Source organism: Danio rerio, chromosome 17 (genome assembly GCF_049306965.1).
Source record: "Danio rerio strain Tuebingen ecotype United States chromosome 17, GRCz12tu, whole genome shotgun sequence".
In the NCBI taxonomy this organism is placed as follows: domain Eukaryota; kingdom Metazoa; phylum Chordata; class Actinopteri; order Cypriniformes; family Danionidae; genus Danio; species Danio rerio.
Window position 1 is genome coordinate 41,110,534 of NC_133192.1, and position 15,339 is coordinate 41,125,872.

At 34.9% G+C, this 15,339-nt stretch overlaps 1 protein-coding gene and 1 long non-coding RNA gene across 2 annotated transcripts in view; one reads left to right on the top strand and one right to left on the bottom strand.

Moving 5' to 3' along the window:
• Positions 1 to 15,339, bottom strand: part of LOC141378439 (uncharacterized) — a 61,954-nt gene that overhangs the window by 32,147 nt on the left and 14,468 nt on the right. The window lies entirely within an intron of this gene.
• The window catches only part of zgc:174356, a 74,077-nt gene continuing 62,587 nt past the window's right edge, over positions 3,850 to 15,339 (top strand). Inside the window, exons 1-3 of the mRNA NM_001328606.1 lie at positions 3,850 to 4,098; positions 8,279 to 9,026; positions 11,663 to 11,760. Coding sequence (NP_001315535.1) covers positions 3,982 to 4,098; positions 8,279 to 9,026; positions 11,663 to 11,760 — 963 coding nt within the window. The 5' untranslated portion in view covers positions 3,850 to 3,981. The remainder of the gene's footprint in view (positions 4,099 to 8,278; positions 9,027 to 11,662; positions 11,761 to 15,339) is intronic.

Below are 15,339 nucleotides of genomic sequence, written 5' to 3' on the forward strand. Positions count from 1 at the left end.
CAGTGGACTTTTAATTGGTTTAATTTGGCTTCATTTGCTGCAGTTATTGTATAGTGTGGTACTGTAAACATTGCTATAAGCTCTGTTGGCAGCATTTAAATGTTTTTTGAAAAAAGTACAGTCCATCGAATGTCTTTCAAATTTATTATTTGCTCTAAGCAAAGAACAAAAAAGAAAATTCAGTCCTACATTAAGCTCTTTTAAAATGGTTAGATATGCAGTTTTAATTAAAATGAGATGCCTGCACTTCAAAAGAGATGTTAAATAATGAAATAATTAACACTAAATGTATTTTCTGCTTTAAAAAAAATCTGTCAAAGGAGCAAGAAAGTACATTTACATTCAAGATATATTCATATTCACTGCAGTTTTGCTTGGTTTAATTTATTATTTCTTACAAAGGATGTTTATATGACTAGAAAAAAAAGATACTCATTAGCACTCCGCTGATATATTAATGGTTGACACTAATATTTAAAGAGTAGCATGACTAATCATTGATATTATAATGCAGATAGGAGAACACGATTCAACAGACACTAGGACATGAGCGTGAGCCAAGACTTCTGTTAATTTGTCACTTCTTGCATAACATGGTTTTCTGGTGTAAGGGATAGGCTTCTTATCAGCTTGCTGACTGTTTGTTTGGGTATTATATAACATAGCTGGATATCACATAACATGTTACAGTATTACAAATGATCTGCTTTATGCTTATATTTACAGCTATCCATGTATGGCAGAAGATGTATGGCTTTAATGTGTTCAATTTAGCAGCAGCACATCAGAAGAGTGTGAAAATCACTTGCTTTAAATAGAAAATGACAAATACTTCTGTGTGCTAAATATATTTGTATGAGACACATCCCTCTACTATAATCAAACAATTCTCATTCATGCACTTTCTTAGTCACTTATTTTTTTATCAAGGGTCGCCACAGTGGAATGAACCGCCAACTATTTCAACATATGTTTTACACAGCAGATGCCCTTCCAGCTGCAAGCCAGTCCTGGGGAAAACCCATACACTCTCACATTTACACACCCACTCATACACTAAGGCAAATTTTGTTTACCCAATTCACATGACTCATGGCTTTGGATTGTGGGGGAAACCAGAACAACACGAGGACAACCTGCAAACTCCACATAGAAATGCTAACTGGCCCAGCCGGGACTCGACCCAGCAATCTTCTTGCTGTGAAGTGACAGTGCTAACCACTGAGCCACCATGGTGCCATAATCAAACAATATATGGCAGAGTACAGAGTGTTCAGTCTAAGTGCAAAGTGTACAGACACAAAACCAATAGTTCTACAGCAGAGGGCCTCAGCAAACTAAAATGGGCCTGTACAACATCTGTACAACATTAAGCTTTCTTAATATGAGTTTTACCGAGTAATGTATTTAACTATTAGGCACTATATAGTTATTAATCTGATAACATTGGGTAATAAAGCAAGTTTAGTCAGCAACTAAACTGATGACCAAAATCTATGACTAAATGAGGAACCAAACCAAACCAGACATACTGTGAGCAATAAACCAGTAAGAAACTAAACACAGAAGTTTACCTAAATAAGTAGCAATTACAAACTGTATAATTATAAACTACAGTAGATACTAAAGTTTGTCAACACAAACTTCAAGGCTGGTTTGATAAAGCCTGTTGGCAATAGTTTATTTAGTTTAAAACCTTTTGAACAAGTATAAATAGATATATACTGTAGATAGATGAATGGATGGATAGACACTGTATGTTGTAATTGAGATTTTTTTTTACCTGTATCCTGATTCTTAATCATGCTAACAACATGCAAATTCATGCTAGAATCATGCTAACAACATGCTAATCCATACTATCTATCTATCTATCTATCTATCTATCTATCTATCTATCTATCTATCTATCTATCTATCTATCTATCTATCTATCTATCTATCTATCTATCTATCTATCTATCTGTCTGTCGCCAACAGGCTTTGCCTAAAAGTTTGTCTTGACAAACTTTAGTATCTAGTTATAATTATGCAATTAGTAAAGTAAAAAGTAGTGTAAACATCTGTGTTAAGTTTTTGTACTCAGTATACTCACTGATTTATTGCTCACAGTATATGTCTGGTGTGGTTCCTCATTCAGCCATATATTTTAGTCATCAGTTTAGTTTACTTCCCTCTGTTCCCATGTATTGTTTTTATATGTTTACTTTTTTCTGTAAATTTTGCCTCAAATAAAATTTTATGAATGAAATTGTACGGATTCATATGAATTAGCCACTAAATCAATAAGTTATGAATTGCAGTGAGATAGCAAGAGGAGTCTGGATGCAGACCTGATGCAGTGCAATCTGGGCTGCATCCAGTGCTTTTTAATAGGCTCACCTAACCCCACCCATAACCCTACCCCTCACAGCGACGTCACTAGCTCCATTTGAGTGCATTGTGTCTGACATTGCATTGCTGAGTGATGCAATCTCAGCTTGCATCATAAAGGCTGCATCCAGATACTACTGGAGATAGCGTTGGATTCTCCAATGTGAAACAACTTCCTGATAAAACAATGTATCATATCTTCACACAGACTTGACAGATGTCTGTTATTTGAACCAATTTCTTTTTCTTTCTTTCTTTCTTTCTTTCTTTCTTTCTTTCTTTCTTTCTTTCTTTCTTTCTTTCTTTCTTTCTTTCTTTCTTTCTTTCTTTCTTTCTTTCTTTCTTTCTTTCTTCCTTCAGCCTATCTTTGGGTGTAGTAGGAGCACTTTTAGCTTAGCTTAACATCAATTATTTTATTGTATTAGACAATTAGCACCTTGCTCAAAAATGTTATATAAGTATAATGAGTGCTAGTTCTGTGTCCATGCCGACCATCTATACCCTCACTATTCCCTATATTAGTACACTGATATAACCCAATTGAAGGACTGAATGAAAATTCTAGCACTCGACACACAGAGAAGGATGCAGTTTTGTTTGTGCTTTGCTGGTTGATAAATCATTCAGATGTATTAAAATGTCAAATTTGTTTGTTCAAACCTTGTGATAGTTACTTTAGCAAGCTGTCTATTAACGAAACAAAAGTATTTTAATTTCTGTCATCTATTGTTTATTTTGCAATACATTTCAATTGTCTATTTGTATTTTCATTGCTGTTATTTTTGTATAATTCTACAAATTCATGTTGAACACTACTTGAAGACATTATTTACAGTTAAATAATGTTGAAGAGAAATTTGTTGGTGAAAAATGTTTTATTTACGTGCTAATATAAAAGCAGTTAAAACAGACTTGTCAATTTTGACGGGGAACACTAAAGTAAGGGACGGGATGTGAGCACAACTCTAAGATTAAAAAGCCCTTATTGACATGGCTATTTCTTAAAACCAGGGAATAACCATGTCAGTAAAGGCTTTTAATTTATTTTTTTTTTTTTACATCTTATGAGTGTTTTGGACTTTCTTTTGCTGTTTAGCCTTTTCTATGTGTTGCTACTTTCCACGCCACAAATGATTCTAAAAGAGTCCCTCACTCACTATCCTTTAGCCTACTCCAAGTATAGGGGTTTATAATTTTTTTTAATTTTCTTCATGGATTTATCAGTGCCATTAAAGACTCATTATTTGTTATCCATCTAAAGATTTTTTTTTTCAAACGCATCCTGCAATCTGAAAAACAATATTCTCACTACTCTGTCCTTCCACTGGGGAAGTGCGAATCTGTGGGGGATGTTCACAGTGCAAATAAAGGCCAAACGCTTTTACAGCCGCAAAGTAGAACATTTCCTGATAAGAGACTGTCAAGAGAAACAGGTTTCCTCCTGCTCCAGCTGACACACATGTGACTGACCTTAGTAAGCATTAACACGAAAACACATTTCTCTCGTCCACTATTCCCTCTAGACAGTATGAACGCTTGACATGGATTTACTCTTCCAAACACGGCTTTAATATTAAAAGACACTTTCTATATCCGTCAAATCTGAACATGTCGTCATGGAAAGAGAAACTGAGGAGAATAGTTACGGTGGAGCCAGTGATCTTTCTCTACATGAGCAGCAGTTTCATTGTAACACCTGCAATTCAACAGATGATTATCACAAAGGTAAGAGAGCTGCTACTTTTGCCATTTAAAGCAAGAAAAGTAAAAAAGAGAGAGAGAGAGAGGGGGAGTGAAAGGGAAAGACATTAATCAAGCCGGTCCAGCGAGTCAGTGTTTTGTTCTTTGAACTGAAAAACAGGTCAGCAGGGTCCAGTTCTAGTACACAAAACGGAAATGCCCGAAGCACAACCACAGAGCGCTTGGAGAATAGCAGCGGAGCTGGAGATGTACTCAAAACCCAAAACTACAGCAGGCATTAATCAAGCCGAACCGACTTTGACAGTCCCAGAGCAAAACAACGGGAGCTGTGATCACTCATGCACTAGATTAAACAATCGCTGACACTCATTAGTCTGTATTCCGCAGCTCGACTTAAACATCCGATATGCACAAACAACTTTGGTATCTTAAGTATAACCTTGTAAGATGCTGGATGTGGGCAGTAGCCGAAGATTTGTTTTTGTCATTTTGACCTGTGATGTGACGGGGGTATTTAAAGGTGCGGTATGTAAGATTGACACCCAGTGGTTGAACTAGGTATAGCATTTTTGGTTCAAAACACATGCAAGCGCAGGCTGCCAGATTAAAGACCAACGGGAGTGTGCCTGACTATTGAGCCTAAATGCTAATTAAAGACTGATTTAAACAGTGTTCTAAATAAAAGCAACGGAACTTGATAGAAGGAATACTTACCATAAATTTAAGAAGTTTTTTGTCCTAACCAACGCCTGACATTTATATTTTAGAAATGGCTTCTATTGCTTGCAGCCGAACTACAAAAAACTATGACAATGATCACCTCCTTTTACATCAATGCCATTTTACAGCAGCAGATAATTCACCTCAGATCTTGAAAATAAAATAAACCCTTTGAAATTGTACTTTTAAACTTTAGAATTGTGACTGTGCAAATCAACACAGTGATTCAGCATGTATATTTAATAATGTTAACGAGGTTTAATATTTATACCCCGGGGAGTGACACAAACAACAGAAGTTTGGATCCAAATGCAGGTTTATTCGAAGTCAGGCAAGCAATGGTCAATATGGGTGCAAACAGGTGTTTAGAGGCAGTCCAGAATCGTAATCAGAAAACAGGCGAGAGGTCAGAAGGCAGGCGGCTAATCAGGAGAACTGGATAAACAAGGCTTAGATCAGAACACAGGAAAACAAGACTAGGAGAATGCGTTGTAATGTCACTAACAGTAAACAAGACTCGGCAATGTGAATGAGTGTGTGTGCTGCTTAAATAGTGTGTGTAATCAGTCTTTGACAATCCTCAGGTGGTGCGAGTGTAATCAGTCTAAATGAGGAAGCAGGTGTGTGTGGGCGAAGAGCATGGATGAAGTTGTAGTCCATAAACTGGCAGAGTTGTAGTTTGTATGAGTGATAATGTTTTTCAGCCACCTCTGGTGGTTAGAGGTCGTTGATGATTGTGACACCGTGTTGCATGTGGTATAGGTGAATTGTGTAAGCTAAATTGTCCATAGTATATGTGTTTGAATGGGAGTGTATGGGTGTTTCTCTGTGGTGTTTTTGCAGCTGGAAGGGTATCTGCTGTGTAAAATATATGCTGGATAAACTAGCGGTTCAATATGCTGTGGCAACCCCAGATTAATAAAGCGACTAAGCATAAAATGAATGAATGAATGAATTTTATTATTGTCATTTAAAGATAATGTTAGTTGCATCTATGCATGTCTAAACATGTATACAAATTGTTTAATACACACACAGGGATGTACAGCAGTACACAGATATCTATAAAAGTCGCCATCTCCTCCCATGCCTTCCTTACCTCAGGGGGCTTTGGTGGAATCCGGCTGTGTTGTAGCCAGTTTATTCATGACAATTTACAATTGTTTAGTGCTAATATAATTATTAGTAGCTATTATATGCATATTTATATTTGTTTTTATCATTTTAAAATGTTTTTATAATTTACAGACTGCTTTTCCCATCCTTAAAATTGCAAAAGTGGATTCGGACATGCCATTAGTGCTTCTGCACCATATGCTTTAGACTTTACACTTAGTTTATTAAATAAGATTTTGGTTTCATTTTGGTGTTGACATAAAAAAGTGATTTCATATACTAATATCAAACATATAAAATGTAAGTTTCTAATGTTTCAAATAACAAAATAACACACACACACGCACGCACGCACGCACGCACACACAGTGTTGACATTTTATATATAAATTATTGTTATTATTATTATTATAATTATTATTGTTGTTATAATCATGCATATTTATTGATATATTTAAGTTAAATTAATAAACATATTTACTTAAATCTGTACTTCCTAAATACTTCAAACAAAATATATAAAAATAATACTAACTTTGATTATATTTCAATATTTAATTTATTTAAATATTTAAACATCTGACAAATTACTTACAAATAGATAAAACCTAGAAAAACCTAGTATCAAATGATTAGATTTTTAATATGCATTGTTGGTATAAACTAGTGCTACATTATAATACATTATGTTAGGAGTCTTTTGTAAATCCTGGCATTTTTTTCTCATATTCTGCTCAGAAACTTTCTAAAATAAAAATATGACAAAATAAATAAAAAATAACACAATTACTTACATTTATCTAATACTTCGTTGTTACTGTAACATTTGAAATTTATTTAACAATAAAATTACTATTTCATTGATCATTTCATGTATTACAATGTGATAAATATTCAACAGAATACTGCATACTATAATTTATTTTTTGTTTTGTTTTTCTACCATGTTTCAAATGATATATACTCATTCATTTTCTTCTGCTTAAGCCCTTATTGATCAGGGGTCACCACAGCAGAAAGAACTGCCAACTATTTGGATGCCCCTTCAGCCGCAACCCAGTACTGGGAAACACCCATACACTCTCACATTCACACACTCACTCATACAATTTGCCCAATTTAGTTCACTCAATTCACCTATCCCGCATGTCTTTGGACTGTGGGGGAAACTGGAGCACCCGGGGGGAAACCCACGTTAACAAGAAGAGATCATGCAAACTTCACACAGAAATGCCAACTGGCCCAGCTGCGACTCGAACCAGTGACTTTCTTGCTGTGAGGCGGCAATGGCATCTACTTATTTACATTTTAGCATTAAAATTTATTCTAATAATTAGAATTTTTCCCCAAATATAAAAAGAATAACATTAAAGTAAAATGGCGAGAACACATGACAGAAAATAATATCTGTGAACGGTGCAGACATTTTAATGAATATAAATAATGCACTCCACACATGCATTTGCTTTAGGGAAACACTTTCCAAAAACATGCAGCTGTTTTTAGTTCCTGCTCTTGTCATATTGCATTTTTTTTCCCAGCGTAAATGTCCTTCCTTTCCTCTCTCCTTTAAATTCCTTTACCCTTCCAGTGAACTCTGCAGCTCCACGCATAACAGCTCTCAGAAAAAATGCCGATGAATATATCATACGAATGAGCACAACTCCACGCAGCGAAAACTGTTCAAAGATTAAAGAGGTTCCAATCATTTATTGCAAAGTGCTCATTTACGCCACTCCTAATGACCTCGAGTCTTGCCATTTACTCTTTGATATCATCATATTTGTGAGGTTGTGGCTCGTGAGCTTCCCTGAGGCTTGTTCTTACAATAACTGAGGGCGTCCCCTGGTGGGATGAGTTACTGCATCGTTCCCATTCTGCATTAGATCATCATTAGTGACGGCCTATGACAAATTTGAAAAAAGTTACAAAAAATATAATAATCTTCCAAGCTGACCTTAGAAGTAAAGGAGTGTTAAATGTCAAGCTTCTGATGTAGTCACAGGTTTGAACAAAAGTGCTCAACTCCACCCTATAATAGTATTAATTGGTTTGGTTTTATCAGAGCTGTTTCCTCATGTAAAATACGTCCAAATACAGTTGAAGTCAGAATTATTAGCCCCTCTTTAAAGTGTTTTTTTTTTAATATTTCCAAAATTATGTTTAACAGAGGAAGGACATTTTTATAGTATGTCTGATAATATTTTTTCTTCTGAAGAAAGTCTTATTTGTTTTATTTCGGCTAGAATAAAAGCATTTAAAAAACATTTTAAGGTCGAAATTATTAGCCCCTTTGATATAGTGTTTAATCTGTATTCATGTGGCGTCTCATCTATGTATAATATGACATATTGAATCCATTTTCCAGGTATGTCAAGACGTGCTGAAAAACGTCAGTATCTGCAGTGACCCTGAGCACCACAAAGAGTATGAGCATGTTCAGACTACATCCTCCTACATCTTTCTTCAGTTCAATGCCATCCTCAGCCTGGTCTCCATCCCTCCTGCCATCATGCTGGGCTCGTGGTCAGATAGCGCTGGCCGTCGATCAGTCATGGCTCTGCCGTCAGTTCTGTCTCTGCTGAGTGGAGGCTTGCTCTTGGCTGTATCTCTTCTGGACAACATCAGTGTTTACTGGACTCTGATGGCTGCCGCTTTAATGGGCCTGACAGGCGGCCATGTTTCCATATTCCTCAGCTCTTTCAGCTACCTGGCCGACTTGACCATGGGCTCCAGTTCCACTCGCACTTTGCGTATGGCAGTGGCCGAGTCCATGATTTTTGTAGGAGGCACGATTGGCTTCCTACTTGGCGGATTCCTGGAGCAAGAATTCGGGCTTCAGGCTGCATTTGGGGCTTACATTGGCTGTCATGTTCTGGTGTTGCTTTATATTGTGCTTTGGCTGAGAGACCCCTCGGTGGGGAAAAACACACGTTTAGTTCTCTGCAAAGAGGAGACGGCTGAAAGCGGATCTCAGGAAGATCAGTCTCGGCTGTTTATCCTAAAGTATGCCAAGATGTCTTTCAAAGCAGTGTTCAAGAGGAGGTCAGGGCAGGAGAGGATGAAACTGCACTTTCTCATGCTCTGCACTTTCATAAATAACCTGGTGGCTGTAGGTCAGTGTATACATTTTTACACACACACATCTATATATTCAACCTGTCAAGAATACCACAATTATATTAATCCTAAAACTGAAAATATAAATAAATATATTACATAAAAAAATACTTTAAATAATACTATAAAATATATTTTGCATGATCACACAATAATAATTAACAATTATTATTATTATTATTATTATTATTATTATAATTATTATTATTATTATTGCATCATCATCATTATTATTATTATTATTATTATTATTATTTTTATTATGAATAATAATAATAATAATAATAATAATAATAATAATAATAATAATAATAATTCTAAATGTATTCCTTTTTCTTCTACTTATTTTATTATAAATTGTATAATAATAATAATAATAATAATAATAATTATTATTATTATTATTATTATTATTATTATATAACTACATAAAATGTATTGAAATAATTTATTGTTTAATTATTTTAAATAACTATACATTATCTTATAAAAATACTTACACTTTAATTTCTAACACTGAATAAAATAAAATAAAATTTATATAAAAATGACAAGCACCAATAAAAAATACTAGCATGATTTATTAATTTTCCAATTTATATTAACTATTAATTTAAAATATAATTAATATATTTATCATTGTATGTATTAAAATTATCATGTTATATTTAAAACACATTCAGTTCCCTACAAAGAGAATAAGGTTGAGAAATAATCTCAAGAAGACCCACAAAGTCACTGAGCCATTAGAGAGTATATATACAAACTTTCATATTTTGTGTTAATTTTATTATGCTACTATATAATGTACACTACATCTTACATATCCAATAATTATATTTTAACACAATAAACAATTAAATATAATAAAGCAAATACTCAAAAATCTATAGATTTTTGTCTTGTTTTCATACATTCTCCACATAGCAATATTTCTCTGGCCAAGCTTTGGCCCAAACAGTCAGCTTTTGCTTGGCTCACATGCTGCAGTGAATTGCGGTACATGACTGGACCAAGTTTGGCTTTCTGACAAGGACCAAACATGGACCACATCTGGGCCAAGTTTCAGCCAAGTTAATAACCCATAACTGGGTCTGAACTGGGTCAAATTTGACCCATGTTTGGCCTTTGTCTGAAAGCCAGATTTGGTGTGCCACAATGAAATGGATGAATCCATGAAACACTTTAGATGCACTAGGGGTGTTATTTTATTCTATCTTATTAAAAAACTGACTTTGACATATGGTAAATATTAATATCATTTCTTAAATAATAATAATTTGGTTTAGGGTGATGCAGTGGTGCAGTAGGTACTGCTGTTGCCTCACAGCAAGAAGGTCGCTGGTTCGAGCCTCGGCTGGGTCAGATGGCATTTCTGTGTGGAGTTTGCATGTTCTCCCTGTGTTCGCGTGGGTTTCCTCCGGGTGCTCCTGTTTCCCCCGCAGTCCAAAAACATGTGGTACAGGTGGATTGGGTAGGCTAAATTGTCCATAGTGTATGAGTGTGAATGAGTGTGTATGGATGTTTCCCAAAGATGGGTTGCAGCTGTAAGGGCATCCGCTGCGTAAAATATATGCTGAATAAGTTGGCGGGTCATTCTGCTGTGGCAACTCCGGATTTATAAAGGGACTAAGTGAATGAAAAAATGAATGAATGAATGAATGAATAATTTGGTTCATCAAATATATGCAATGTATGTTAAATTCAATAATTTTGCAACATACAGGAATGAATTAAGATTAATAATTCAAATGATTAAATCTTGATTGTTTTCTGGATTAAAATGAAGGCATTAGAGGATGCAAATAGCAAAATGGAAATGACTTTATGTATAAAAAAAATGTCTTTACTCAAAAAATAATTTAAATGGATTTTAAATATGGGCAGACCAAACTAATGTGGCACACATCAATTTTTTAACAACTGGGCCAAATTCTACATTTGACATCTGGCCCATGTCTTTTCTGCCACTTAAAAGACAGTACCACCTTTTCCAAACATGGGCCATGTTTGGCCCACATGCTGTATGCCAGTATATTCAGCTTTATGACAAATCTGGGCCAGAATTCTTTGTTACCTGGGACTCATTGAAGCTTTTGTGAATACATAAACATTTAGTAAATTGAATTTGAAATGAAAAATATTTGAAACAAGAAAAAAAAAAACATATTTGAAAGATTTCTTTGAAAAACTTTAAAGCCTCATTTTTCTTAAGTTAGTGTCAGCTTTGAGGCAGTAATGAATGATGAGTGCGGCTAATATGTTGCCGTTGGTCGAGCGGCTGTTTATGATGATAATACTGCTGAACCACTGCAGGCAGCATTTAAAGCACTCAATCTGACTACTGTCACTCCTCAGGCCACACACACACACATTAACATCTCTATAAAATCTTCAAACGAGTTATTGTTTGTCCTAAATATTTGCATCTTTAATTTTGCCTAATTTAATCATCGTTATTTTTATTTGACCATAACATTCAATAATTTCACTTGAATTACACACCGCACTGCTTTGAAAATCATCGATCTTTGGATGTCTTGCCAATAAAAGAGTTGCAGAAAAAAAAAAAAAAACGAGAGAGAGAGGGACATAAATAATAACGTGCTTTTATGTGCATTTGTCTCCCCAGGGGAACAGTCGATCTTGCTGCTGTATTTGATGTATGAGCCGAGAGAGTTCACAACTGCCCTGTTTGGGGTTTTTAACTCAGTGAAGATGCTCTTGTTGGTAAGTGCTCTTGTTTAATGCAGTAATGCTTTCTCAGATGACTCATGTCTCTCTGCTAAACCGTGAGCCGAGATCAGCCGATGTCCTTGAAATACCACTAAAGCCGTAGATTTCAGCCTCGAGCAGAAGAAGAACGGCCATTGACTGGACACAGCTGCGTGTCTTCGCTTTCTCTTCATTTCCCTCTTTTCTTTGCTGGCAAATGCACAGCTGAGCATAATAACCTTGCACACACCCCTTGCACAGCCCTTTGATAAGCTAACATGTTTGTGTTTTTAATATGGGATTTTCTTTCGAGAGGAAATGATAGGGTGAAGATAAAGGAATGACAACACATAATAAAATAGCAGCATCAGCTGAGTCTGTGACGCAGTTCTGCTGGCAGATGAGTAATGCAGCAATATGGCATTAAAGGCACAGTGTGTCATTTTTGGTCACTAGAGGGTGCGTATTCACAACAAACAAAGGCTTAGTTTGATGACTAAACACTTTAGCCAAGTGAGGAATCATGGGAGTTGTAGTCATTACATTACATACGCACTAACTAAAATGATTTTTCTGGATTTCTTTGAAACATTTGGAATGATGCAAGTACATAAGTCAGCAAAATAAACACTCGCTGGCCACTTTATTAGGTACCAGGTTGGACCTGGTTTTGCCTTCTGAACTGCCTCAATCATTTGTGGCAAAAATTCAACAAGGTACTGGAAATATTCCTCAGAGATTTTTATCCATATTGACATAATAGCATCACGCAGTTGCTGCAGATTTGTCGGCTGCACATCCATGTGAATATCCCATTCCACCATACCCTAAAGGTGCTCTTTTGGATTGAGTTCTGGGGACTGTGGAGGCCATTTGAGTGCAGTGAACTCATTAACATGTTCAAGAAACGAGTCTGAGATGATTCGCGCTTTATGGCATGGCCTGTTATACTACTGGAAGTAGCAATCAAAAGATGGGTACACTGTCGTCATAAATGGATGGACATGGACTACATCAGGTAGGCTTTGGCATTGACACGATGCTCAGTTGGTACTAATGGGGCCAAAATGTGCCAAGAAAATATCCTCCACACCATTACACCACCCTCACCAGCCTGAACCATTAATACAAGGCAAGATGGACCCATGGTTTCATGTTGTTTAAAGTGTAATTTAAAGGCTTAACTAGGTTAATTAGCTTAATTAGGCAAGTTAGGGTAATTAGGCAAATCACTGTATAACTGTCACAACCACCAGCCATCTAGCCCATGCAGATCGCTGGAAAACTACAAACCTGCCACCAAATGAATTAAAAATGCCATCATACCTGTACTCACAAAGGCAGTTCAACTCGCTGATTGCACACACACAGCTGGTAACTCATCATGGACCGACAACCTGGACTTTATATTTACCTCTCTCACACACACACACACTTTGCTGAGTCTTGTTTAGTTATCCTATAGCATTATTCCTGTCTAGTATTCCCGTGTTTAGATCCTTGCCTTGTTTTCCCATTCTTGATACCTTGCTGCCTGGCTTGACCATTTGCCTGCTTTTGTCTACGATCTTGAATTACCTTCATGCTTCTGTTTTGCTCCTGTTTCAACTCCATTGTCCAGTATCCTACTGATACAATAATTATGGTTTGTTCTGTAGACAATCAAAAAAGTATTACTAATAACAGGAAGGTAATGATATTGACCTTAAATTTGTTTTTTACAACTTAATTTTTATTATATTAAAACAAATAAGACTTTCTCCCCAATTTCTGTTTAAAGGAAAGAAGATTTTTTTCTATACATTTCTAATCATAATAGTTTTATGTCCTTGATCTGTTAAACATAACTTGGGAATAATTTAAAAAAGAAAAAAAAAATGGAAGCAAAATTAAAATTTATTACTTCATCTGTAACATTGCTCTAGTGTGGATATTTTAATGAAAAAAAATGCTATAGATGTTGTGGGATGTACCCACTTATATGCTGTAAAATGAAAGAATCTACATGGTCAGCAATGTTCCTGTCTTTATGAGTGTGAGTAATGAGATGACATGCTAAAGGTCTGAAATAAGCAGATGATTGTCACATGATGTCATGGTTCTTTGTCGTGGTATGTCTACGCAACAGTTTTTAGGTGAAAACAAAACACTTTTTTATGCGTTTTGGTCGTTCATTTACAAGGTGCAAAAAGAACCAGTTTCAAAGTGCACATTTCTGAAATTATAAAATTATTGTCTCCATGTTAATTACAAAAGAGCATTATCCTAAAAACATTAGAAAATAATTTATAGTCATACATGAGTAATGGACAATACTGTATTTATGATTTCATTTAAATTAAATTTTACTTTATTTTGTTCTATTAATAAGTGAAAGTTTGGTCATCACTCTCCCTTCACTTGTTCCATTGTTTATTTCCTATGTTAAAAAAAAACAGAACAGAAAAAATATACTCTGAAGAATGCTGGAGAAAAAAAAAAACAGCCATTGACTTCTTCTATTTTAAATTACATTTTTAAAGCTTGTGCATCATCCCACTCCATTTTGACCATGTTGAAATTTATTTTGTTTAAAGAATTACTTTGGTATGATTTTTCTGTTTGAAATAAATCAAATCATTAAACTTGATCTGTTAAGTTATTACCATTGTTACTGTCTTTTTTGTATAGTTTCAAATTTTGTATGTTTGTTATTGACGTCAATTTCATAATAATAATAATAATAATAATAATAATAATAATAATAATAATAATAATAATAATAATAATAATAAAAATAGTAATAATAATAATTATCATTATTATATTATTATTATTAATAATAATAATAATAATAATAATAATAATAATAATAATAATAGTCATAATAATAATAATAATAATAATAATAATAATAATAAATAAATAAATAAATAATTGAATATATAATACATAAAAAAGGATGGAATACGTTTCATGTAAAAAGAAGAAGTAACTAAAAGAAGAAAAAAGTTGAAGTGAGGGCATGGTCGTTCAGTGGTTGCACTGTTGCTTAATAACAAGAAGGTCACTGGTTCGAGTCCTGAGTCAGTTGGCTTATTGTCCATAGCTAAATTGCCCATAGTGTATGTGTGTGAATGAGAGTGTATGGGTTTCCCAGTAAGGGGTTGGAGCTGGAAGGGCATCCGCTGTGTAAAACATGTGCTGGATAAGTTGGCGGTTCATTGCGTTGTAGTGACCCCAGATTTCTAAAGGGACTAAGCGGAGAAGAAAATGAATAAATGATTAAAATTGAGTGTATGAATGAGAGTGTATATGGTTTCCCAGTACTGGGTGATTGGAAGGGCATTCGCTGTGTAAATCATATGATGGAAAAGTTGGTGGTTCATTCATTTGTGGCTACTCCTATTAAATATAGACTGAGCCGAAGGAAAATTAAGGAATGAAGTTAAAAATGTGGTAATGGGGTGGGAAAATTATAAGCTGTGCTTCATCCCACTTCATTTCGAACTAGCTAAACTCATTTGTTATTGTAAGTGTACATGGATAAGTGAATATTTTTGTTGATTACGATGAAAATTATTTTGTTTGAAGAATTGCTTCAAGTATATGATT